Source organism: Nyctereutes procyonoides, unplaced genomic scaffold (assembly GCF_905146905.1).
Source record: "Nyctereutes procyonoides isolate TBG_1078 unplaced genomic scaffold, NYPRO_anot_genome, whole genome shotgun sequence".
NCBI classification, from domain to species: domain Eukaryota; kingdom Metazoa; phylum Chordata; class Mammalia; order Carnivora; family Canidae; genus Nyctereutes; species Nyctereutes procyonoides.
The window spans coordinates 33,016,222-33,041,799 of NW_026575030.1; the positions used below are offsets into that span (position 1 = coordinate 33,016,222).

Sequence of the window (25,578 nt, forward strand, 5' to 3'; positions counted from 1 at the left end):
TGAAAGGCTGCCACGACACTCAACCCTCTTCCACCCTGTAGACGGTTTATGTCTCAGAAGTTTGGGCTTGTACATGTACATCACCCCAAATTGATGACTTTACTCTTTGAAACCAGCAGGTGCTTTTCTAAACCAGAAACCTGGGGATCCCTGGGTGGCGCAGCGGTTTGGCACCTGCCTTTGGCCCAGGGCGTGATCCTGGAGACCCGGGATCGAGTCCCACGTCGGGCTCCTGGTGCATGGAGCCTGCTTCTCCCTCTGCCTGTGTCTCTGCCTCTCTCTCTCTCTCTCTGTGTGTGACTATCGTAAATAAATACAAAAAAAAATTAAACCAGAAACCTTAATCATGAATACGTCATCTCACCTAGAGATGTTGTCAGGGGAGCAGGCTGAGATGCTGGTCTCCATGCTATCGGAGCTGTCTAGGCTCAAAGTATCAAAGGCCTGGTCCTTGTAGCTGTGATCAGGGTAGTGGAAACTGTTCAAGTAGACGTTTGATTCAGATGCCGTGCGGTTGTAAAATTCAGATTTCTGCCTTTGTCCTTCACTCATCTGTTGGTGATTATACCCTAAGGAAAGAGCCATAAATATGTTAGTATGTTTCACTTTCTAGCCTTAGATCTTCTGAGGCTCAAATGGGCAACCCGAAACATCTGCCTGTGAAACTTGGACCTTGGTCTAATTTGTTCTGAAGCCAAGAAGATCAAAGACACAGCATCATGCTCAGTGCAAGCAAGAGCTTCAAACAAGTGGTCTTAGGAGTGATCTTTTTAGTCAGCGGATCACCTCCCACTTTCCTTTGCCATTCCCACATCTCAGTACAACTGAGAAGAATACATCAGCGCACACTAAAACGACAAAGCAAAACCAGGACAAAACAGAATCACAACTGAAGGCCCTGAATCTTCTAAAAGTAGCTGGGTTCAAGTGAAGCAATATGACTCCTGGTGACAACCAACAGAAGGGTCTTAGGGCAGCTATTCCTTCAACAGGATGTAAATTTAAAGAACACTTGATTTGGTCATAAAATAGCAGGTGGACCCTCTAGGTACAGAATTTAAGAATCTTCTATCTCGCTTATATTATCACTAAAACTTTTAATCTGGTAAAAATCCAAACCGCACATTTTTCTCATTCTTCTTTTTTCAATTTTCCTTGCCCATGAATTATTTCAAACATTTAGAGTCAACAATTCTCCCAATGGGCACCCTCCTCCTAAATACCGTACACAGAACTCTCTTCTTTTTCCACCTTAGCTGTCAGCCCTCAGCTAGTTGTTGGTAGCCAATCACAGGAAAATGTAGAACTCACGTCAATAGCAGCGAAAATATTGTTGCTATGGCTTGCTCTCTCTGGTGGCTGATTTGAGGCAATGCAAATTGATTTCTTCTCCCTTTCAATTCTCTATTTACCTTACCTGCAGGAAACAGGGATCCTACTGCTAAACCAATTCCTCAAATCACTAAAAAGACCTTCCTCTACAGTCATTTTGCAATCTCTTTCCCCCTCATCAAATTTATTACCAGATCCATTAAGAGTTTACGGTTGGACCATTTGAATTTCACCTCTCTCCTTGCACTCTACCTACCTTCAATGAGGCTTTTAATCCGCAATGAAATGGTCAAAAAAGCAGGCAGAGGGTGAAAGGAGGACAATGATTCCAAACAGCTCCCTCAGCCATCATTTGAGCATTCCCATTCAAAAACAGAAGCCACATCCACGAGGCTTTCACAAACCATCAGACACCAAAAGTTTCTGTAAAGTGATTTTAGTTCCACAGGGAGCTTGCACGCCAAGCTATTTGGATTCGTCTTAAATATCAAAGTGAAAATACTTTAGTTCAGATGAGAGCATTTCTGGGGAAATAAGTTTCCTTAATATAAGCTGTAATTATAAATTGCAGATACACACACACAAAAGCCACATATCACTTGGCTAAGGGAAGATGCAACACAAAAAAGCATACCATGATACTTAAGATAGAATGCCATTAATCGTCGTGATTAATGCAGAAAGCATTAAGTGAAGCCAGTGCATTCATAAGCGTGGAGCTTGTGCCTTTAAAAAAAATCATTACTCAAATATTTACCTTTGATACTTGAACTTTTGGAATTACTAATTGCTCCTTTTAAATTGTTTCCAGTTATTATGAAAAGGAGGGGGACAGGAAAAAAAAAACAACACCAAAAATTATTTGAAAAAGTCACACATGCATCTTTCCCTATGCTTTCAAAAAAGGCTTATTGGCAAAGAAAATTTCAACATTGGCACCGACCATGCGAAAGATGTTTCCTTGTGTTAGTATGAAAACCAAATCCCTAAAAGACAGCCACGTAATTTAAGACTTATGAGAATTATCTCCTTGACACCACCATGTGCCACAACCTCCTCTTGGCCTTCAGTTTTTCATAACCAGGAAAGGTAAATCCCTATAATGCAACCAACACCTTCTTGGAAAAGCAGAAGATGGTGTGTCCTGATCCTTCTATCTTCCACGATTTTTTTAAAGCATTGCAGAATAAGAAAACGAACTTCTAATCTTCAGGTGAAGTAAACAGTACACTAAAATGACTCAAAAATTTCAGATGTGGGCACAGGGACCAGCTGTGTCACTGTGTACGGTGCTGAGGACTGTGAACATAAATACCCCAGATCACCCCATCAGTTATCCAAGTTTGGTGGATCATTCTGATGGTAGGATGAGTACCTAGATTTTCACGACAATTTAAGTGAAAGATCCTGCTGCTAATGAGCATATATTTCCCAGTGCAGGACTTTTGTTTTCTGTGGATCCAAGGTGAGTGGAAATGTTCTACCTCATGGAGAGGCTCATTTCTCCCAAAGGGCAACACTTTACACTGAACTCAACTATCACCTGGCTTAGCCTCCTCCCTCCTGACCAATTTCAAAAAAATTCAGTTACCTCTGCAATCACAAATAAAGGCCTGGAACTCTTCCCTGTGATCCTGGAATTGCACCAGTGTGTGTCCAAAGAGCTGGTTTTGGGACTCGGGCTCTGGCCTGCCTGTCCAAAGGTACAGGCACTTCTGACAGAGGAAACACCCCAGAAGAACAGCAAACCAAGGAGGATACTCTGGTAGGAGGTCCAAGAGGAACTGCTCGTGCAGCTAAGTAGCTCCAGAACAGGTGCAAGCTATACCAGGGAGGGGGACACACGTGTCCTGGTCACCACAGGATCCCCTTCTACTTAGCATAGGGATGTCATGAACTAAAGAGCCACCAAATCAATTCATTTTTTCATCTGTAATTTCCAGGTTTAGTAGTGGCTAAATAAGGAAGTGGGATGCATCTACTGGCTTGGGTAGGGGCAAAGTAAGTGCATTGGGAACAATTCGACTTTCCCAATCCCTGAGACTACTTCTGTTTTTGTTTTTAAATTATGTAGCAAGAAAACATTCAGCAGTGGAACAGCAACTAAAAAGCAAAAAAGGGCCTTTCAAATGCTCTAAATCCTTTCTATCTACGCAGAAATAGCCACCTGAGGGGAAGTTACAAGGTTTGTGAAGTGAGACCTGACAATATCTGAGGCTCATGGCTAAGCATAGCACATGCAAGGAACCCAACTCAACTCTCTTCACTGCCCAAGAGAGCCAGAAGAATGGATGTGCAAGGTCCATTCTTCTTTCTTCTTTTCCTTCTCCTCCTCCTCCTCCTCCTCCTCCTCCTCCTCCTCCTTCTTCTTCTTCTTCTTCTTCTTCTTCTTCTTCTTCTCTTCTTCTTCTCTTCTCCTCCTCCTCCTCCTCCTCCTCCTTCTCCTCCTCCTCCTTCTCCTCCTCCTCCTCCTCCTCTCTCCTCTCCTCCTCCTTCTTCTTCTTCTTCTTCTTCTTCTTCTTCTTCTTCTTCTTCTTCTTCCTTCTTCTTCCTTTCTTCTTCCTCCTCCTCTTCCTCCTCCTTCCTCTTCCTCCTCCTCTCCTTCTCCTCCTCCTTTCCTCCTCCTCCTCTCTTCCTCCTCCTTCTCCTCCTTCTTCTTCTTCATGCCTATCTATTAATTCTACCCACTTACACCTAAAAACTCCTTTGTGATTTAACCATTGTACCATTGTGGGATTTATAGTTTTGCCAATATTTACCAAATGTGTGTTGTTTCCCCTTCCTTCCTTTTTTTTTTCCTAAAGAGAGGGAGAGGGGGCACAGTAGAAGGAGAGGGAGAGAGAGAATCTTAAGCAGACTCCATGCTCAGTGCAAGCCCAACTCAGGGCTCAATCCCACAGTCCTGGGATCAGGACCTGAGCAGATATCAAGAGACAGATTCTTAACCAATTGAACCACCCAAGTGCCCTATGATGTATACTTTAAATGGTTATCTGGGCTTAATATAGAAAATGAAATGACTTAAAACTATGACTTGGGTTTGGGGGCTACAATTACACAGATGCCTAGTGATGTTGAATATTTGTGTGTGTGTGTGTGTCTGCAGCAATGTCCACAATAGCCAAACTATGGAAAGAGCCCAGATGTTCCGCTTAACATAAATGGGTAAAGAAGATGTGGTATATGTATATAACAGAAAACAACTCAGCCATCAAAAAAAATGAAATCTTGCCATTTGCAACAACGTGGATGGAACTAGAGGGTATTATGCTAAGTGAAATAAGTCAGTCAGAGAAAGGCAATTATCATATGATTTCACTCATATGTGGAATTTAAGAAACATAACAGAGGACCATAGGGGAAAAGAGGAAAAAGTAAAACAAGACGGAATCAGAGAGGGAGACAAACCATAAGAGGCATTTAATCATAGGGAACAAACTGAGGGTCACTGGAGGGGTGGGGTGGGGGGATGGGGCAACTGGGGTGATGGACATTAAGGAGAGCATGTGACATAATGAGCACTGGGTGTTATATAAGAACAATAAATCACTGCCCTCTACCTGTGAAACTAATAATACGTTATATGATAATTAATTGAATTTAAGTTAAAAAATACAAATTTTTTAAAAAAAGGATAAAATTCAACAGTATTTCTGACAAGTTAGCCTATCATAGCTCACCTGCTGAGAAATTCATTCTTCCTAACCATAGTCCACAGCCAGGAGACGGAAGATACAGGACGAGTCATGAATGAAGGAGGGGAATGATGGAGAAAGGGAGAAAGAGACAAGATCAAAAAGGATGACAGGGGACAGGAAAAATATACAACACTTCCAACATGCCATCTTTGACAGCGTTAGTCACAACACCAGATTAACAAGGCAAGATGGATTCACATTTCTAGATTAAATCTGAGTTTACAGAGAAGAACTCAAGAAGTTAAAAAATAATCATGATACATACATACATACAGTTAGTCAACATTTTGAAAACAACATCTTTACACATATTTGCCAACTAGAAAACAGGGAGAATAAAAACGAGATCATAGCGATAAAACAATTCTTTGTGCCAAGCAGATAGCAATAATTTTTAAGCGCTAGGGTTTATAAAATGCCATTCAATTATTTGAAGCACAGTCCATCAAATTTTATGACCAGTCTGTCCTCTGATACCCTGTGTCTCCATCACCTGGCCACGCTAATAAGCACCTCATTTATTCAAGCCAGTCAGGTAAAGCGGTCTTCACTGGGCTCAAGGTCTTTCTTCTAAAATAGGCTTAAATGGATGCATATGTGGGAGTGTCCTAAACTGTCCCCTCCTCCCCTGTACCCAGCCTTATTTATACCTGGCCTTTAAAAAGGAGAAACATCGTGTTTTACATTTAGCCTACATACATGACAATGCCTACTCTTATCTTTATCTAAATTCTGGGTCTTACAAAACCATGCTTCCCCGGCACTCTTGTTTCCGGCATGGTCTGTTGTAATAATAATAAAAAAAAAAAAACACAAAAAAAACAAAGGGACTCATGCAGCTGCTTGTGAATGAACAGCTGCACTCAGGATTGAGTTTCTAGCAAATGTGCAACAATTTCTCTCTATTGTGTAAAAGGAATGATTAGACTAAAAATCCACTATTTTCAAATCTGATCATTTCTTAAAGATGACTGAACAATGACCTGTCCACATTTGCTGGAAACAAAAACACCACACAAGGGAGGTTGCCATACCTTTCTTGGACTTTCCTGCATTTAACAGAAGACAAAAGGACAAAGATTTCATTCATTCTAGAGCTTACAAAGGAACAGTTCACAAGTTGTACAAAAGCCAATAACCATTACAACTTTAAGAGCTGAGTTCCTGGGCTCTCTGCTTTAAACTCTGCTCTCAAAGATCTTTGTTTGCATGATTCACATTGTCAGTTCTATGAAAACAGCGCTGACGGAAGGAAGGCTTATACTTACACCATTGTCCTTGACGTATCCATTATGGACAAGCAGCAAAAAAAACAGTTTGTTTAAGTTAATTGTGTAAGTCCCTCCTACATGATAAGATCTATTACATTTGAGTTCATGAAAATGTGTTGGGTCCAATTTTTTCAAATCCATGGAATTTTACTTGCATTTGCTATTTTAGTGAAGCCAGTAATATGTTAGTGAAACAATTCGAAATGCAATAATGATTCAACCCTCCTGGTCTTTGTATGGGGTCCCCCCCCCTTTGTATGACCCCCACCTGTATGGGGTCAGTAGAAAATCCTGCCAATGTTTCCATCTATTGTGGCTCTGAAAATAGCAGTCCCTGGCCCCTCCTCCTCTGGCTTCACAAGACACCTCATCTCTGCTTGGACCAACGCACAACATGATGGTTCTCTGTTTCCGCAGAAGCTACCTCATCAGGACCACATGAAACTCTTTAAGAAGTGCACTTTAGAGCTGCAGCAAGAAAGAATGGAGCAGCAATTTTCCCAGATACACAAAAGTGAAGTACATCGGTGAAGAATCAGAGCAGAAAGATAGCTCAAAGTCAATGGATCTTGCAGAGTACATCCCCAATGGACTTAAGGGAATTGGCTCACATTTCCTCAATGAATCTAAGATGGGAATTCCCATTATGCGTTGGGCAAGAAGAGATTAGAAAAATAAAGATTGAACATCCTTCAGTTTCACAATTCTCGTAAGAATCCTCTTACAGGAAAATGTTAATAGCTCTCAAATTCACAAATCTCTCCATTTAGCACAAAGTTCTAGTTTTTCTTACTCATTAAGAAAATACTCTTGACATAAAATATGGTCTTGTGGCCAATTCAAGCTTTGAAATCCTCACCCCGTGGGAAAAACCCATTCAAAAAGTCTAAAAATATCACAGAAAAATACTTTAACAGAAAATAGACTTGACCCACAAGTGAACAATGATAAATGAGAGCCAAAATATCATGACTGATGTATTTTTATTATTCATAAATCATAAGAGATATTTTAGCATATTGATAAATTATAAGATATATTTTAGCTTAAGAAATTATAGTAAAGAAAATAAAAGCAGAGTTCAATCAACTGTGTATGATTCACATATTAACATTATAAGCCTCTCATGCATTATAAACCTCTCTTATGCATACTACAGACTCCATGAGCTCTTAAATCACTTCTGGTAATGATTCAAAATCCTCATCCAAGTGAGAAGTATATATATATATAACACACATACATACATTTTTATATTTTATATATACCAAAATTCATTCATACACACACACACACACATTTTTTTCTCTTCTGGGGAGAAGGGCAGGAAACTAGTGTTTATCCCCTGGTACCACTGGCAGAAGGGCTGAGTAGTCAGAACTGAATCCCAAGGGCGGGTGGTGGGGGTGAATGGGTGACGGGCACTGAGGGGGCACTTGACGGGATGAGCACTGGGTGTTATTCTGTACGTTGGCAAATTGAACACCAATAAAAAATAAATTTATTTTTTTTTTTTAAAAAAAGAACTGAATCCCAGCCTGCTTGGAAGGAAGGGTTTCAATCCCACTAATGCATGAATGCATTTAGAACCCAAATGCCCACTACTCCATCAGCATCCCCCTTTATATCCTGGGCACTCCTCCATCATGGCACTTACCACATTTCATTTAAATTATCTATTACGTGTCTTTCTTCCTCACTAGAGTATAAGCATGTCAGGGGTGAGGACTGTGTCATTCATTTGCATTCTTGGTCTCTAGCACTATGCCTGCTCAAAAGTTAAGGCCCATATAAATTATTGACATAAATGACTGTGTTGACACAACTCTAATCCACTCAAGGAGAAACTCACCTCTGGAACTGCATTATAGTAATTTCTCCTAGCCCCACAAAGACTATTTGACAGCCCTATTATAAATGCAATGTATTATTACAAAGAGGTAAAAGATGCCGAGAATCAAAGTCTACCTGAAACCCAACAACCACATAGAATAAAAGCTCAGGCCACATTAGAAGCCCACAGGGGATACTGTCCTGGGCCACTAGTGTTCTACTGACTGTGGCAGCTCAATGACTCTTCTGGGTATATTTCAACAGTGGCTCAGCCACAGGCCAGATAAGTGGCTTTAGTTAAGTGCCCTGGTGATCTCTGGATTTGCTTGGTCTCTTTTCTTTCTACCAAATGGGAAGGTTAGTAATTCCCTGGGGGCTTTCCTGGTTTGAGAATTCTATTGAATTTATAAAGTACAATGCGTATGTTTAAAAGCTGCCAGCCATACATACATTAGAAAAAGTTACCTTAGAACAGCAATAATGAGATATAGATCCTTCTTCAAAGAAGACTCGTTAAGAACAAAACTGAGGATTTTGGTTATTCCCTCCCTAATGATCCCCAACCCTGTTCTTGAGCTCTCTCCCTGAGAATTCTAATGCTTAACCACAGACATGATGTTTGACTTAAAAGGTACCTACCTCTGAGCATCCTCCGAGAGTCTGAGTCTTTGGTCATGGTTGCCAGCGAGTGAGGGAGTACACTCCCGCAGCTGTTGCTCTGTCCCAGGGGCAGGTGAGCCTGTGAGAACCGGGAGGAAATATCTCACGCAAACTGCAGACCAAATGGTCCTCCAGGATGGGGCCACATCCCCATTTCCATAGCGCCAGTGTAAGCCCAGAGGGCAGGGAAGATAAGAAGGAGGAATGAAGGCATCTCATTTATGCATGCTAAGTGCCAAAGGCCAGTCATGGGCCCTTCCAAGGAGCTGCACAGCAGGTTCAACATCACACCAATCTCTCCAGTGGCAGCAATTCCAAAAAAAGAAGACAGATGGGGAAACGCTGTCCAAAATCACCCTTAGAGAACAACTAACGATCTTCATGCGTAAGGAGCCAAGGGCAGATGCAGGTACAAGAATGCATGCATATCATGCACAAGGAAAAGAAGAGCTGTATTTGTTACAAGTGTACCAATTTCCAATTTCCATCTCCCCCTGAAGACTGGAGAGACCGATGACCTACCCTAGTGGGTTTAGCACTTTTTAAGATAGAAAATCCTTAGTGTGACATAGACTTGAAATACCAGTTTATAAAATAGATTAAAACAAAGTGACTCTGATTAAGGACAGGGGAAGGGCCCCAAAGCCTGGCCCACGCAGAACCTCCTTCTCATTTGCCTCTCCCTCTCTTTCTGCAGTGACACCCTGGCCATGTCAGGAAAACATGAGTGAGGACTCAAGTGTCACACGTAGGTTCATAGTCCAGCTTCACTGCTAACCAGCTGAAGGCACCTGGGCTAGTTGCTTAGCTTCTTTACACCTCGCTTTGTTCATCTGTGCAATGTGGAAAATAATGAGAACCTCTACTGAATAGCGTTGCTGGATTTTAAAATGAGAAAATCTATACAAAGAGCTTAGTCCAAGAACAGGCTTATAGAAACAACTCTCAATTATTATTCCTGGAATCCAGAGTTTATATTCCCCAATTTCCAGATCTGGGAGGCAGTCTTGGGAATCTGTCATGTAGGTGAACACTATCCACCATTTGTGTGGTGGTGGGAGAAAATACCCAGGACCAGGTCCTTCAGTCCCAGAGCGTACAATTCCAAATGTCTTCCGAATACAATAGACAATGCAATAGAGTCATACATCTGCCCAACAAGCAAACTTGATGGTTTATTATTCAGCACTTTTTTTAAGAGCCTTTGCTCGTTGGCCAACATTAGGACAAGACTCACTGAATGCGAAGCCCCTGGTTCACCCCACGGCCTACCTTTGGGGTGGTGCTTCTCCCCATAGTAGCACTGCTGAAATGTGGGGATATGGAAGGTGTGGTTTTCTTTCGAGGCAAAGTGTCACTCAGATAGAGGCCTTCTTTATGCTGTTTTTTCCTTTCTTCCAGACTTCTAAAATGCTTTAAATGCAAATGTAAAGCAGAATAGCAAAACTTGACTAATTGAAACAGGTCACTGAAGAAATTAAGAAGTATGCATTTACAAAGAAGTTTTGGAATTTTAACACAGAATTTTAAAAAAAATCAACTTATACTTGTGTTCACTAATAGACTAGGGCTAGCATTTGGTAAGATACTTAGACACTGGAAGAATTTACTACTGAACCTAGAAACTTAAAAAAATCCACCTTTCACTTTCATAGTGCCTGCTGCCTTGGGGCCTCAGGACAACTTACAAATTATTATGATGGTGGCGGAACAGCCAGTGGACAAAGCAAGTAAGCAGTTTCTCCCCTTGTCTGTCTGGACAGTTTTGTATGATGGCACAGATCCCAGTGTGAGGAGAACAAGGAAGGGAGAAGGGAGAAGATGGAGAGAAAGAGCGAGTAAACAGGGAAGTTGTTTTAAAGTTGGAATAATATTTTAATTACATATAAACACTCCAAATCCATATAACGTTTAAGGTTACTCTTTTATTTAAAAAAGATCTTACCCAAGAAATCCCTATAGTAACCCCTTATATTTAAAAATCCTCTGGTTGAACATTTCTTTCTTATTTTTTTTCAGATTCCTTAGGCAACATTTTTGCCAACTTGAAATTTGCCCAAATTTTTCTTAGCCTCCTCCCAAAATGCCTTGAGTAGTGATTTCCTAATTAGAGGTTCTTAGGGTTTGATCACTTTTTTTATAAGCTCAGGTTGTTGAAATACATTAAAGTTAATGCAGATTTGAATTACCAAATTTATGATCTTTAAACATGCCAATCATGAAATATGTCTAAATTTTAACTTTATAATTATCTATTTATAGTAGTTAATATTTATTAGCCTAAAAGTAGCAAAGAGATATATCCTTTAATAAAAGGTAAAAGGCAGTGAAGATAACTTCAAGAAATGTAATGGCTGGGCACAGCAAACCAGGGCTCATCAAATTTGGGGATCCAGTCACTATGACTCCTTACCATCTTCTGGGGCCAAATTCATATAACGTCTGATTATAGTTGAAAGGAAACCTCAAAACAGACTTTTTGAATACCCAAGCATGATTATGCACTAGATATACTAAAAGAAGGTTGACATTCATAATAATGAATTTTTTATTTAAAATATACGATCAGTAAAAATTTCTATGAACCAAATGCATTCTTTGTGGTGTGACCCTGGACAAGCTATTTACCTCTGCTAAGCCTCAGTTCCCTAAATGTCAATAAGGAGTTAATTCCTATTTCTCAGGACTAGTAGACGGAAGAAATGAGATATTTATTTGTAAAATGTTTAGCACATTTTGACACATAGCAAGGGTATGTTGTCCATTATTATGATTTCAGTAAGTCTGTAAGGAAAATATTTTGCATTGACACAGCAACTTTTTATACTATGGATTTAATGGAAATAATTATTATCATTTTGAAAACTACCTGAGACAAGTTGCAATATTTGGATTGAATGGGAACTGAAGCATGAAGACGTGAAACGTATCTAGCTCCAATATGTCAAAAGTCAAGAGGGGACAATCAAGGTGTCAAAGTTTAGAACAATCCCAACACTCTTAAAAAATACTAAATGTCCTTAAAAAATGTAAGAACAAAAACCCAACCAGATAAAAGAAAACCTAGCAAAGGAATATGTTACTTTTCTTTTTTAAAAAATACTTTTGGAAAAGTGGAAGGCAAGACTCCACATTACTGACTTTGTTGTCAAGGTCAAAGTCTCAGACTCTGAACACCAGTGCCTAAGTTACCTGTTGCTCCTGCTGCTGTTGCTGCATTCTGTGTTTCTTAGCTGGTAGAGGAGGAGGTGTGTCATTTAAAGGGAAAGGATCGACAGTCGGAGCCAGGACTTCCGGCCAAGGGGCTGATGGAAGTTGAGTGATAGGATGAGGAGAGAGGGTGGAAGGAAACATAAATCCAGAACAGACAGGTGATCTTTGCTTTATAGGAGAAAGAAAAAGTATGCACGTGTCCATATGAAATGAAAGAATAAGACAAAGAAATGAAATCGATAATCTCATTATTCTGTTTTCTTGTATTTTAATCACAAAGTCACAAATGATGGCCAGGATCTTTCAATTTAGCCTCTTGTTAAAATTCCACTCTGGGAGCAACTTGGATCAGTTCTAAGGTGTTTTAATTTACTACTCGTTGCCCCTTCCCAGATGTTCTAAAAAGGCATAACATTAAAAAAAAAATCCATACCACAAACATAAAACAAAATCAAACTGGAAAAATGATTCAAACTAACAGTTTAAGAAAGGCTTTTTGGTTTCTATGAAAACGAGGTCAGGTCAGAGTGCTAAGACCTAGAGCTTATTGTCTTGAACTTAATTCTCTTGGCACTCCACTCTGCACCACCTATTTCATGATTTCCCATTTGACAATCCATGGGACAGTGCCCCAGGTTGGTATGTTTTTCATACTCAGCATCACTCTGGCCTACTGGTCAACCAGATGTATATGGGTCACACACATCTTCATTTTCAGGTAACCATGGGTTAATCTTTGACATGAGGAAAGCAGTGAATGAATGAAATGTCATGCCAACACACCTCTTTATTTTGTGGCTGGCTCACCAGCACAGCTGTGGTAGGCCCAGTGGCAACAGCGTCAGCGTCAGCAGGGAACTGAGTGGAAGGGGATAGATTCGTGGAATTGACACATGGCTCATTAAATTCATTTACACTGATATAGCCCTAAAAGGAGGAATTCAGAAATTAGACACAAAGAAAGCAAAAGCTGAGGCATGCGAGAGTATTAATGCTCCCAGTACAATGGAGTTAGCTTCGAGCGGCACAGCCAAATATCTGTGGAATTACCAAATGTTTCATTAAGGGAATCATCAGCAATTAAAATGGATTTACGATGCTTAATCTTGAAAAATGATATTCCAAACATTACACACAATTTGGGGGGGCGGGTGAAGTAAAAGATGACTATATTATAAACAACCCCAACCTTCAATTTTAAAATATGTAGAGGTATCAGCATTCATTCTGTTGACTGAATGAGGGTATCACTATCCAACACTTAACCACACACACAAAAATCTGAGATATAAATTTACAATGCAATCACTCACTCCATAATTCAAGAGCCTTTTCCGCAAATCCTTATTTTTAGATTTTCCTCTTTTCTTCTGTTTTCTGACAAGATAGAGTATGAGTACAAAGTGGGCTGAGGACTTCAGGTTTTTGTACTAAGAAATTTTATAAATAGTAACTTATTTGTAATGCAATCTAGTTTTTAGGTATCTCAACTAAATGAGAATAAAAGGGACACTCATCCCCTCATGAGCCTTTCCTAGTAAGACACATGTATACACACACACACACACACACACACACACACCAGAGGACCCCACCCCACCCCACCCCATCCAGATAGAGTTGTAGCTCAAAGCTATTTCAATTCAAGGCGGCTTCCTCAACTCTCAGCTCTACCAGAGGACAGAAAACTGCCTGTGACTTTTAAGTACAATGATGCACTTCTGGCTTCAGCTTCGAGAAAATAGCCATGAACCAAAACTTGCAAGAATCAAAACTCCTCAATTTATATTTGAGGAAAAGGCACTTGTAAATTTTCATGGAAAGTATTTATACAGACCAGCCATAATTCTCACCACATCAACAAAACAGCAGGAAAAGCAGAATACAGAATATAGAATAATATTCCACTTTTCAAAGTAAAACTGAGTTAATTTAGCACTTGGATTCTTCTATTAGCCCATCGATCCTTTAAAAAAGTGGTGCCAGGGTAGGCAAGATACCATTTTGCTGGTGAAGCAAAAATTTCAGGTAGGAAAGCAAGGTTTTCACTGGTAATTTATAATTACGACAAAGTGGAGAAAGCTAGAGTTGATTATTTATAAATTGTAGGTTTTAAAATGCTGCTGAATAGGGTCTTGTACTTCCTGGCAATAGACAGCATGTAAAGTTTCAGAAAATTAAACTGAAGTCAGGGGAGTTGACAACTGGGTTTTTGAATATCACTTTATCTTTGATAATGAAGGGGAAAGAAGAGAATGACTTTTCAGGTATTCTTTTGCTCAGGTGACAGTGCAGTGCTTCAAAATCGAGATCTGATTCTTCATACTCATAGGCCACATGACCTGATTAATTGCTCAAAAATGTATGCCATTTGTCAAAAGCAGGACTTGTTTAAAAGAGTTAGATATAAATTAATCACTCCTTAGAAAAAAAGAGAGAGAGAAAGGAAGGAAGAAATAACATCTTGTGAGCCAAGTCAGCTTAGTCCATGAAGAGAACATAACTACTCAACAAACACAAGAGTTGGAGCCATACAAATGGCAAAAAGCCAAATGGGCTTTTGGCACCAGGAAGTCTGCAGAGAAAACGAACAACTCATTAACAGAAAAGGAAAGATTTTATTCTCGAACCAACGGGTAAAAAGACCTTAGAGCCTATCTAATTCATTTGGATGCTACAGCCCTTCAAAATCAGTATGTCCTGAGTCAAACTGCACATCTTCCCTCTTAGACCTGCACTATTCCCCTTCTTCACTACCTCAGGAAAAGGTCCTCGCTGGTCAGCTCATTATTCAAACTGGAAAAATGACATCACTCCTAATACCTCCCTTAATTTACTTCATCTTCACATCCAATTTATCAGCAAGAACTGTCAACTCTTGCCTTCAGAATATATCCACATCCAGCTATTTCTCTCCATCTCTCTGCCCTTGTGTGAAGGAAAGCCGCAGGCATCTCCAGTCTACATCCTTGCAATCACCTCCTTACAGGTTCCCCTGCTTCTCATCTTACTCTTCATAATCTTGTCCCGCAGCCCAGAGTGATGGTTAACAAATGGACATCAAATAATATCACCTTCCTGCTTAAACTCCCTCACTCAGTGACTTCCCAGCCACATAAGATAAACCGTATTTCTTTAACATGCCTCCCAAGCCCTGGTCCTTGCCCACTTCACTGACCTTCTCTTCTTCCACTACACTCCATCCACTGTGACCCTTTGTTCACTGAATCTGCCAGTTCCACGTTCTGAGTAATGGAGAGAAACTATGAAACTGAATGATCTAATAAAGCTCTTGTAGAAATATTTCACAAAATGCTTCCAAGATACATGTTATTCATACTTACTACGTGATGAGCATTTACTTCATATACCTACACACATACACACACACACAATACTTCCTATGTTGGAAGTCTTAACTCCACTTTTAAAAAGATATTTATAAATAAAGGTTTTTTTTAATCACACAAATTTTTATGCAGAAGCAAGTTTTTCTTCAGCTTTTTGGGAAAAAAAACAAATATAGTTATTTTCAATTGGGACAGATGATAGCCACACTTGTGGTGGATGCAGCATATTCTATAAACTTGCTGAATCACGATGTTGTACACCTGGAACTAATGTAACACTGTGTGTCAACTATACTAAAAACACATACACACAGCTATTTCTTTCTCACTCAGGGTTATGATTTTCCAAATTAGAGTTAAAATATTCTTCCACTGTAGCAGCATAGCTCCATTAAAAGGTATTTCAGAAAGATGAAAGTTTAGAATAAAGAGTGTGTGAGTGTGTGTGTGTGTGTGTGTGTGTGTGTCTTAATGTAAATAGGATTTTCTAATTTAGGGAGGGGAATAGTAGAAACAACTTTGGGAAAAAGGAACAGAAAAGAAAGGAAGCAGACTATCTTAGCAAATGTGCATTTTCATGTGCCCTCAGACTTAAGAGAAAGAGAAAGAAAGTAAGAAAGAGGGGAACTGAAAAAGGAAATGGCAGAGAGGGAATTTAAGACTAATCTTCGCATGGATCCTAACTTGTTTGAAACTACAAGTTAACCCACAATGTCACTGTCAAGCATAGTCTGTACCCGCTCACACACACACACACACACACACACACATACACACACACACACACAGTGTACCTGCATTAAACACAAAAATAATCCATAAAATCCTCAAAGCATAAATAAAAGGCAGGAAAACCATCACAGCATTGAATGCTTTCTAAGTCCTCCCAGTTAATGTTTTCCTATTGAGTTAATCACAAAAAACTGAGGCACATCTCTTGATTTCTAAGCTGGCATGAGTAGACATGTAAAATCATAGCTTACCTCTTTTAGAGTACTGGGGTTGACAGGAAACCCCTTCCCCCCAGAAAGGCTGGAGTATTTCTTTTCCAAATTACAAAGATTTTCCTTTTCCTGAAGAAACACAAAATCTATTAAGCTTGGTTAATCGTGGATTTCCCTAATGACTAACAACGTTGAGTGTTTTATCATGTGACTTATTGACTCTTCATATATCTTCTTTGGTGAAGTGTTTGTACTCAAATCTTTGGCTGGTTTTCTCTTAATTATTTATTGTTTATTGATCATTATTGAATTGTAGCAGTTTGTAATATATTCTGGGTTTAAGTCCTTTGTCATATCCTCTTTAAGAAATCCTTGCTTGCCCCAAGGCCAGGGAAGTATACTTGCAGTCCTATATTTTCTTCTAGAAACTTTATCACTTTAATTTTTATGTTGCAGTCTACGATCTGCCTTGAATTAATTTATATGCATGGTGTGAGGACAGACGCATTAGGATTCACTTGTTTCCATGTGTCCCAGTTGATCCAGCACTATTTGTTGGAAAGACTTTCTTTTCCCTACTGGATTATCTCAGAACCTTTTGTCAAAAAAAAAAAAAAATCAATGGACGGCATATGTGTGGGTCTATTTCTGGACTTTCTGTTTAGTTCCATTGATCTTTATGTCCAGCTGTATCAGCACCACCACATCATTTTAAATACTCTAGCTTTAGAGGCAACCTTGAAATCAAATAATATAAATCCTCCAACTTGGTTCTTGTTCAAAATTATTTTGGCTATTCTATGCTCTTGGCATTTTCAGAGTTGACTCTCATTATTTGTAATTCTCATGTTCTATAAATTTGCCATGAACACTGAATTGTAATTCAGTAACTACTGAACTGTTGTTCCTGCAGGAAATACAGAAGTGGGTTACTGTGGGCTTCTGGTCAAAATAATGTCATCAGTTGATCAATACATAACTCTGCTTTATGTGTGTTTCTGTTAAAGACGGCTTATTGATATACATGGTTGATTCATAAACACTGAACTCACAGCTAAAAGCACTGTAGTTCATGCCTGAATGAAGCTTATTTAACACGTTATTTTCTCCCTGAAGCAGATCACAACCTTCCGGCTCTTAGGAACACTAGACAGTACGTTAGCACTATGCTGGGAGGCATCTTAAACAGCAAAATCACCAAAAAAAAAAAAAAAAGGCACAAACTATGTAAAAACATAGCACTAACTAGTGCACAAAAAGGATACTTATTTACTCTATGGGAGTTGAAACAGGAAGGTAGAGCCAACCTCAGCCAGGAATGTGCATGCTGAGACTCAAAATTTTTATTGCTCTACACAGGTCAGTGAATTGTATGACAAGTATTGATTTGGGGGCTACAAACAAATTTTAGTGAGTAGGCAAGTTCACAAATATTCATGAATAATGCAGATCAACTATAAATTTTAGCATGAACTTACCAATTTCTACAAAAAAGTCTGTAGGAATTTTTTTTTTTTAGATTTATTTATTCATGAGAGAGAGAGAGAGAGAGAGAGAGAGAGTCAGAGACACAGGCAGAGGGAGAAGCAGGCTCCATGCAGGGAGCCCGATGTGGGACTCGATCCCGGGTTTCCAGGATCAGGCCCTGGGCTGATCTGCTGGGCTAAACCGCTGAGCCACCAGGGCTGCCCGTCTGTTGGAATTTTTATTGAGATTGAGATGGAGCTATAGATCAATTTGGGAAAATACAAATTGTGGTTATAGATCACAATTTTTGGAAAAGAATCATATTTTATACATTTTAATGAGGAAGTGGTATTTCTGTGATTGTGATTACTCATTTTTAAAAGTCTATCACTAAGAGATTTTTCCCATTTTTTTGCTAAAACTTTAGAAACTACTTAAATCCTCCATATTACACTATTTAATTTAAGCTGTCGCTTTGGATATCATGTGGAACTATGTTAGAAAACCCAGCAGGTGGGCAAAGAAAACCCTTTACATGCACATTAGGCACTGAGCAGATAGGAACACAGTCACTTTAGTGAGGATGATCTTGCCCCCCAGCAGGGTATCTACCTAGCCAATGAAGCCAAACTAAACCCAGGATGGTAACTGCCAGGATGACCCACATGCAAATAATTGGAGTTTGACACCACAGCAGCTGAGCCAAAATGTTTGACAGCAGCAATAAAAGCAGAATATGTTCCACCTACATGATGAAAAATCTGTGTTTTCAAAAGAAGAAAATTCAAAAATGTATGTGGTTTTCATAGTTTGAATTTTCACACCATGGAAAAAGCATGAGGAAAATGTCCTTGCTTATTTTCTGAATTAGAGTGAATTGTTTGCTGAGCATCAGCTTATTAATGTGGAGAATTAAATAAAAATGTGTATTACAAAGTCTTCTTTAAATTATAATAAACTATTCACTATTAAAAGATACTTTCTTTGAAGGAAGCAACTTTGCCCAAGTTGGAACCTGAGTTCTACTACAACCAGTGCTAAAAAAGGAAATACTTACTCTTTGTAACATCATTATTAAATTATTCTTTTCTTTCACAAAATGATCTTGTTCTCTCTGAGCTTGCTGGACAATATGATTGGCTTGCTTTTTCAGTGCAGAAATTTTTTCCTGAAGAAAAAAAAAAGATGATCATATACAGAGGCACGTTAGACATTCACTGGTTTGCCAGTATGTCCTGGAAAATGGAAAAGTGTTTACAACTGGATTAGTGATGGGCACATTTTCATTGGTAGTAGACAGTGATTATTATACTGAGACTGTGAGGCAGTTTCTTTGACCTGCCAAGCTCAAGGTTTTTCTTTACCTAAGGCCAATATAGTCCACGTGGTTTAAAATCTATTTGAAGAATGCAGAAGTCAACAGGAAATCTTGTTTTAGACTGTAAGTGAATCATCTTGGGAGATGCTTCATGGGAAAAATAACAATGTAAGTTCTTATTTAAGCTGAGAGCTTAAGAAGTCACCATTTTCATTTCCCTTTCCCTCAATTTTATTGGTTTAGTACAGAGCACTGGGATGTGATTCTAAGTTTTGGAACAAGAGCTGAATTCTGGGGCTGGACATCTGGGTGGAGCCAGCGATGAGCACGGGATTCTGAGGTGCTATTCGAATGGCAATAAGCTATCAGCCAGCTTCGAGAACTAGGAGCAGTGGAAACAGAACTTCCAAAATAGATGTTGTTCCCAGAATTATTCTAGATCTAGTTACTGCGATGGCAAAAGCAAGTCACTTAAAACAAATATCTGAATTTCTGATTTTTCTCTCCCTTGGTTTTCACATCAATGAAAAATACCAGATTTTATTCATAAATGCACCTACAGCATTAAGTAACAATAACCGTTACACATCTCAGCTTATCTAGCTCGGAGCACCATTTGGTATGTAGATGGCAGGGGCCATAAACTGTCAAATGTGATATGTGGTGAAACACACAGATATATTCAGATATAAAGATAAGGAGACAGAGGGCTATATTAATGAGGATTACTGTCATGGAGCAAGGGGCAAATTTGGATTTTTTTTTTCTACTGAACAACTCCTGGCAAAAGTACCTTTCGAGTCACAATATTCCGTTGATATTCAGCTACTTCACGCAGGAGCTGTTGGGTCAGGTTCTCCTTCTCCTCATCCAAACGGCTCTCACGTTCAAGCTGCTGGAATTCTAGGTCTTCAAAGTGTTTGCTCTCCACGTCCAACAGGTCAGCGTCCTTTGGAGAAAATGCAATGGAAACAAGACATATTGGAATGGCTGTGGCCTTCTTAGCATAAAGGAAAAATTATTAAAAGCAAACAGTCCAAAATATCTTTCTAGTTACTAAGCTGACCAGGGTTGGAAGATGATAATCCTCTCTTTTGGAGTGAAATCCCAGGGTAGTGACCATTAGAATGGAATTGAACTGGGGAAGAGAAGTATTGGTTTGACCATCAGTTTTAGACTATTCTGTGGATGTAGGAATTCTTGTTAAAACTACTAGGTGGGTGTAAAGTTGACTTTGAAGTATAAAAAGAATTCAGCAAATAACGAAACGTTATCTACTGACCAAGGTGTGACATGCTCTCTTGAGAAAACAATTTTCCAAAATTTTCAAATGAAATGAGACTTTAGTATAGAGATCAAATTTGAGATTCCAAAGTTATTGACTGTAAAAAAAAGACTAAAAATTTGGTACACATACAGATTAGACCTATATAATATATATATTGCATGCATGCTCAGATAATTTTGTGGAAAGGAGAAGTTGCCGAAAACATTTGGCGGTTGGTATTCTTACGCTGGGCTTCTGTGAATCCCTTAAAATTATTTACAAAGATTTTTTGTTTTTTTATTTACAAAGATTTTTACTGGAAGAGTGGAAGCACAGCGTTCATCAGGCACAAAGGGTGACTCAAATGGTTAAGCACTGCTACTCTGGGAATAATTTGGGGACATTTAAGAAAGATCAGAAATCATAAAAATCAGATGATCTAGAACAGGCATTTCCTAATCAATGAAGTGTCTGAAGACAGAAGTGAATCTGTATCTGTGCAGAGATTGGCACATGTTGTACGAATCATTCTTGAACCTACACCAAAAAAACGCCACCTCCTTAATTTTGGAGCCTTTGACAAAACCATAAATGTGGTATGTATAGAAGATTTCAAAAAATATATAACTTGTAAATAATCTATTGCCAAAAAGAAACAGCAGCTGGGCTATATGATTTACAACTCTACATAGGTAAAACAGCCAGAGCATGTTTTTTTTTTTTTCAGTCAAAACATCAGAAAGAATTGGATAAATATGATAAATGAGATTTATATCAGTTTTTAAACATACCTCCCCTTCTTTTGGTTTTTATGTGAGTGATAAATTAAGCCTTGTAATCAAATGGAATAATACATTTCTGTCTTCTGGAATGAATTACATTCTGAGGATGATTCATAGAAGGACAATTAGCTACCCTGTAATTATAAGCGGCACTATAGCAACAAGAATATGTCAACACAGTGGATTCTTAAAACTTAAGAGCAAGAAAAACAATTTGAAAAACATATTCAGCATTTCTTAGCACTTTTTTTTTACAGTTTAATTGACCAATCAAAAAGTGGTCTTGGTTTCAAGTTATAGGTTGACATTTCAAATTTATCAGACATTTTATGCTTATAACTTCTAAAGGAATGAATGAATTTGGGCCCAATCTACTCACTACTAATGTAATTAAGAGATAACTTGAGTGTTATGTCTAAAAACAAAATGCCTGCAGTCTTGAAATATCTGCATCAGTAGATATATTATTCACTTACACAGTCATTCATACTCCAGTTTTTAAGGTCTTTCAATTGAGCTTGGTTTGTGGCTAAAGATTATTGAGAGAAATAATTTCATAAACCTTCTTTTTTTGTTTGTAAATAAGCTTTACTCAAAGTGAGTATATGTCTCACAATATGCCCACTATGCCAGTCAGTTGCTCATTCCACATGTGGTTAATAGGCAACATGTGTTATCTTAGCCGCATGAAGGTCACAGAGCCACTAATTTGTCTGTAGTAAATATTTAAACTGTTGCATGAAAATGCTAGCACATTGGGTAAGAAAGTTGAAAATTAAAGCTAAGCTCAGCACTCAGATTCTGCTGGTATAATCATCTGATCAAGTTGTCCAAACAATTAGAATGTGTGTATATAAACTTATACTGTAAAAGAAAAACAACTAGGGAGGGGGAAAGAGCTTCGAGAAGATTTTAGATAAGAATAAGAATTCAGGGGATGGAATTTGGGGGCAGGGCGCTGTTTAATGGAGCACACAGTAATATATACAGGAAGCTCAACATCAAGGGCATGACTAGTTGAATGAAAATTTTAACTAAGCTTCACTCGCTAAAAGGAATATTACAAATCTCTACTGGTTGGCAAGCTCGAAGGCCAAAAGTGAAAAGACATAAAACAGCTGCGCTCAAGAAAATTGAATGCAATTCCTTCTTTCCAATAACTGTTTTGAGAATTTATATGGAAGAAGTTTACATGCAGTCCTCTGTGGGTTGTTTTGTTTGTTTGTTTTTGTTTGTTTGTGCTTAGCAGAGGGACAGAAGGAGAGAATAGATGTGGTATGGCAGGAGAGATTACAGTAATAATTTCATGACAGCTCAAAGTCAACTTTGAAAACAAATTTAAGTGGGGCTCAGAGTTTGTTAACGTTTCTCTATCTTACGCCCTGAAGTCAAACATTTTAACTGCACAATTATGGAGTTTGGAAAAACACAATGGAAATCATTAGTGCAACCTTCTCACTTCATATAGGAGGACACTGAGACCCACAGAAGTTGAATGACTTATCGAAGATTAAAGGATAAACTGATTGTAAAGCCAGGGAGAAAAAAGGTCTCCTAATTGTTGATATCACTGAGTGTGTGTGTGTGTGTGTGTGTGTGTGTGTGTGTGTGACTCAAGAGACTGAAATCAACCATTCAGTTGAGTAAATTATCAAAAGTACAAGAAAACTGTCCTAGCCAGGTGTCTCCTCCATTTAATAGTGGAACTTATCCTGGCAAACGAAAGACTCATTTAACTTCTGCTTTCTTTCCCACAATGCTTGCATCCCAGGGAACCATTCAGCTGGTGAGCCCCCATCAACCATATACAACTCCTCCGATGAAAGCTGTATTCAGACTCTAAAGCAGGGAATTAGAAATAAGAAGCCCAGTCATAAGTCCACAGTGTTGTGCACAGAAAACTCATTCCATCATTTCAGCTTAAGTGTTTGGGATAACACACTGTTTAAGAAAATGATGTTCTTCCTTTCATTTATTTTTTATTTTGTATGACTTGCACCCTAATGAAGTTTGTGGTAATAAAACCACCTTTACTAAATCTAGTTTAAATGCCTTCGGGAAAGCTCTGTAATGAAGTGGTATTCTGAAGTGTTTGAAGTCTGAAGGGAAATGAGCTGTGGTAACACAGGAAGTTCCTAGTATGAACGGACTTGTCGTGAAATAAGTGAACTTTTTACTGATGAAGCCGTGGGACTGGCAGAGAGTTACTCTGGTCATCATCCTTGTAAAATAGAATTAGTAGACTTCTTAATGCAGGTGAGCAGAGGCTACTACAAGCCAGTATCTCTCCCAAGGAGAGGGATTTACAGTAAGAACTTTACACTCTGCTTGGAGAAGAAGAGGAAGGGGTCTTTGCCTTGAAATAGTGGAACAGACTGTCTGCGTCACTGTCTGTCCTCCTTTGGACATCCTTAGAACATACGTACATTTATGAGTTATCCTATAGAGGCTAGATTAAACAGTCTTTATTTATATCAATCTGAGTCTCAGTTATTCATAGAATTTACCAATTTTTATTTGCAGCAGTGTTTATGAAGAGTACAAGCAATAACAGGATAACCAGAGGCAGAAAAGAACAAAATACAGAAGTTGTTGCCAACTCTAAATAAAGTAATATGACCATTGTGTAAAATCTTTAGTGATAAGGAGAGTTGAAAGCCAGCGAACGAATATAAAAGCCAGTTTCCCAGTCTCTTTGGTGAACCAGCATACATACAAATTACAAGGGAAAATAATTTCACAAATGCTATTGTTTTCCCAATTATTTTTATCATAAAGATTTCCAGAGAATTATGACCCTGAAGGACAGGAAGTTTTATCTTCTTACAACAAATTCAGGCTGTATACAATAAAACGAGTAAAGAGGAAGAAATGTTGTTGGGACTTTTCGATCCAACATAGTAAGAAAGTTACTATTTGGCAAAATATTAAAATCGTTACGCTGCAGGTCAACTATTGGTTGACTTTGGTACGATTTATTAAGTGCTTTCAACATCTGTAATACACTTGAAAAGTTTTAAATGTAATTTTTTATAACCTGGTGATATTCTAAGGCATCAAGGGGTTCTGTATTAAAGGCCATCTTAAATATCCCCAAGGGTGGGATACCTTAGCTGATTTTCCACTTGCCCACTCCCAAGAAGGTCCTGGCAGAGTAACATGAATGAAACTAGCCTTCTTTTGTACCCACATGGAATCATTAGTTGTTAGTCACTTAGCACAAATTACTATTACATGATCCTTGTAGAGATCCAAGACTGTTCCCCAGGGTCACAGTTTACTGGGGCTGCTGTTCAGAGCAAACAACCCAGTCATTCAGAGGCTCTGAAATATTAAGGGGTCTTACCAGAGGCTGTGAAACTCTCCACCTCAAAGCCTCATTTCAGCAGATATCCAGCGTGGCCATGTTAAGCATCGCCAACTTTAATGATCAGAGAATAACCCGATAAAACCCACCACAAAGTCCACGCTGCGCTAAGCTCTAAAAAATTATGATGCTCATCTGAGAAGATGCTGAGGGCACTGCCCTGCATCTTGGGTGTTGGGGTTTGCTGTGACTGTGCAAAAAAGTTCAGTGTCCCCATGAGGCAGAAAGAAAAAGAAAAGCAGTGAGCGGTGATGGGAAACAAATCAGAGAATAGGATAATTTTTTGGACTCATGTATGAAATCAGGCTGAGAGAAAAAAACATCCAAGGGCAAACAGTACTCACAATGCAGCAGAGAATGCAGGGAAAGATGTCAGCTGATTTACAGGCTACAAGCTTGGTGTGAGGTGTGTGTCGGGAGTGGCTCTCTTCTGTTACAAACGACTCCAGAACTGTTCTTGCATTATAAATTGGTAAAGGATTCTAACAAAGAATTGTTTAACTGCTTAGCACGAAATACTATATAGACTGTCAGCATGCAAGTTTCTATTTCAAAAGTATCTAACGACCAGAACTTAAGCAAATTTATGCCGTGTGAAGGAGGAAGTCATAGGTTAAGGGGGACTTCATTGAAAAAAATACCCAAAAAAACCCAAAAACAATAAAAAAAACACAACTGGCGCATTCCTGTTTGCTACTGACCCTCTTCAGTTGTTGTTGTAATTGTTCCCTCATGGACTCAGGACAATTGTCCAGCTGGGTCTTCTGCTCGGAGTAAAGCTCCTGAAGCCTCTCTAGTTTTTCCCTTTCAGCATCAAGCTTTACCTTCTCCTGAAGTTCAGAAATCAGAAAATAGAAGAATAGAGATTACCTTCACACCCAAGGCAGGCGTTAGTGAACATTTCCCAAGGATAATGTAAATACACACACACACACATATACACACAAACTAGATATCCTATGGATGTGGAAACATACCTTGTTAGTGACTAAGATAAGGGGGGTGGAGTGAAAGTAAAAAAAAAAGGGGGCCTCATTTCTGCATTCTCAAAACACAGTCCACTTCACTGGGTATTG

General features: G+C 38.9%; 1 protein-coding gene across 1 annotated transcript in view; it reads right to left on the reverse strand.

The window, feature by feature from the left end:
* PHLDB2 (pleckstrin homology like domain family B member 2) overlaps positions 1-25,578 on the reverse strand; it is a 217,746-nt gene that overhangs the window by 19,004 nt on the left and 173,164 nt on the right. The window contains 8 exon segments of the mRNA XM_055316051.1: positions 365-569; positions 8,774-8,873; positions 10,067-10,207; positions 12,791-12,934; positions 16,341-16,430; positions 18,826-18,936; positions 19,880-20,035; positions 25,204-25,332. Of these exon segments, the coding sequence (XP_055172026.1) occupies positions 365-569; positions 8,774-8,873; positions 10,067-10,207; positions 12,791-12,934; positions 16,341-16,430; positions 18,826-18,936; positions 19,880-20,035; positions 25,204-25,332 (1,076 nt within the window).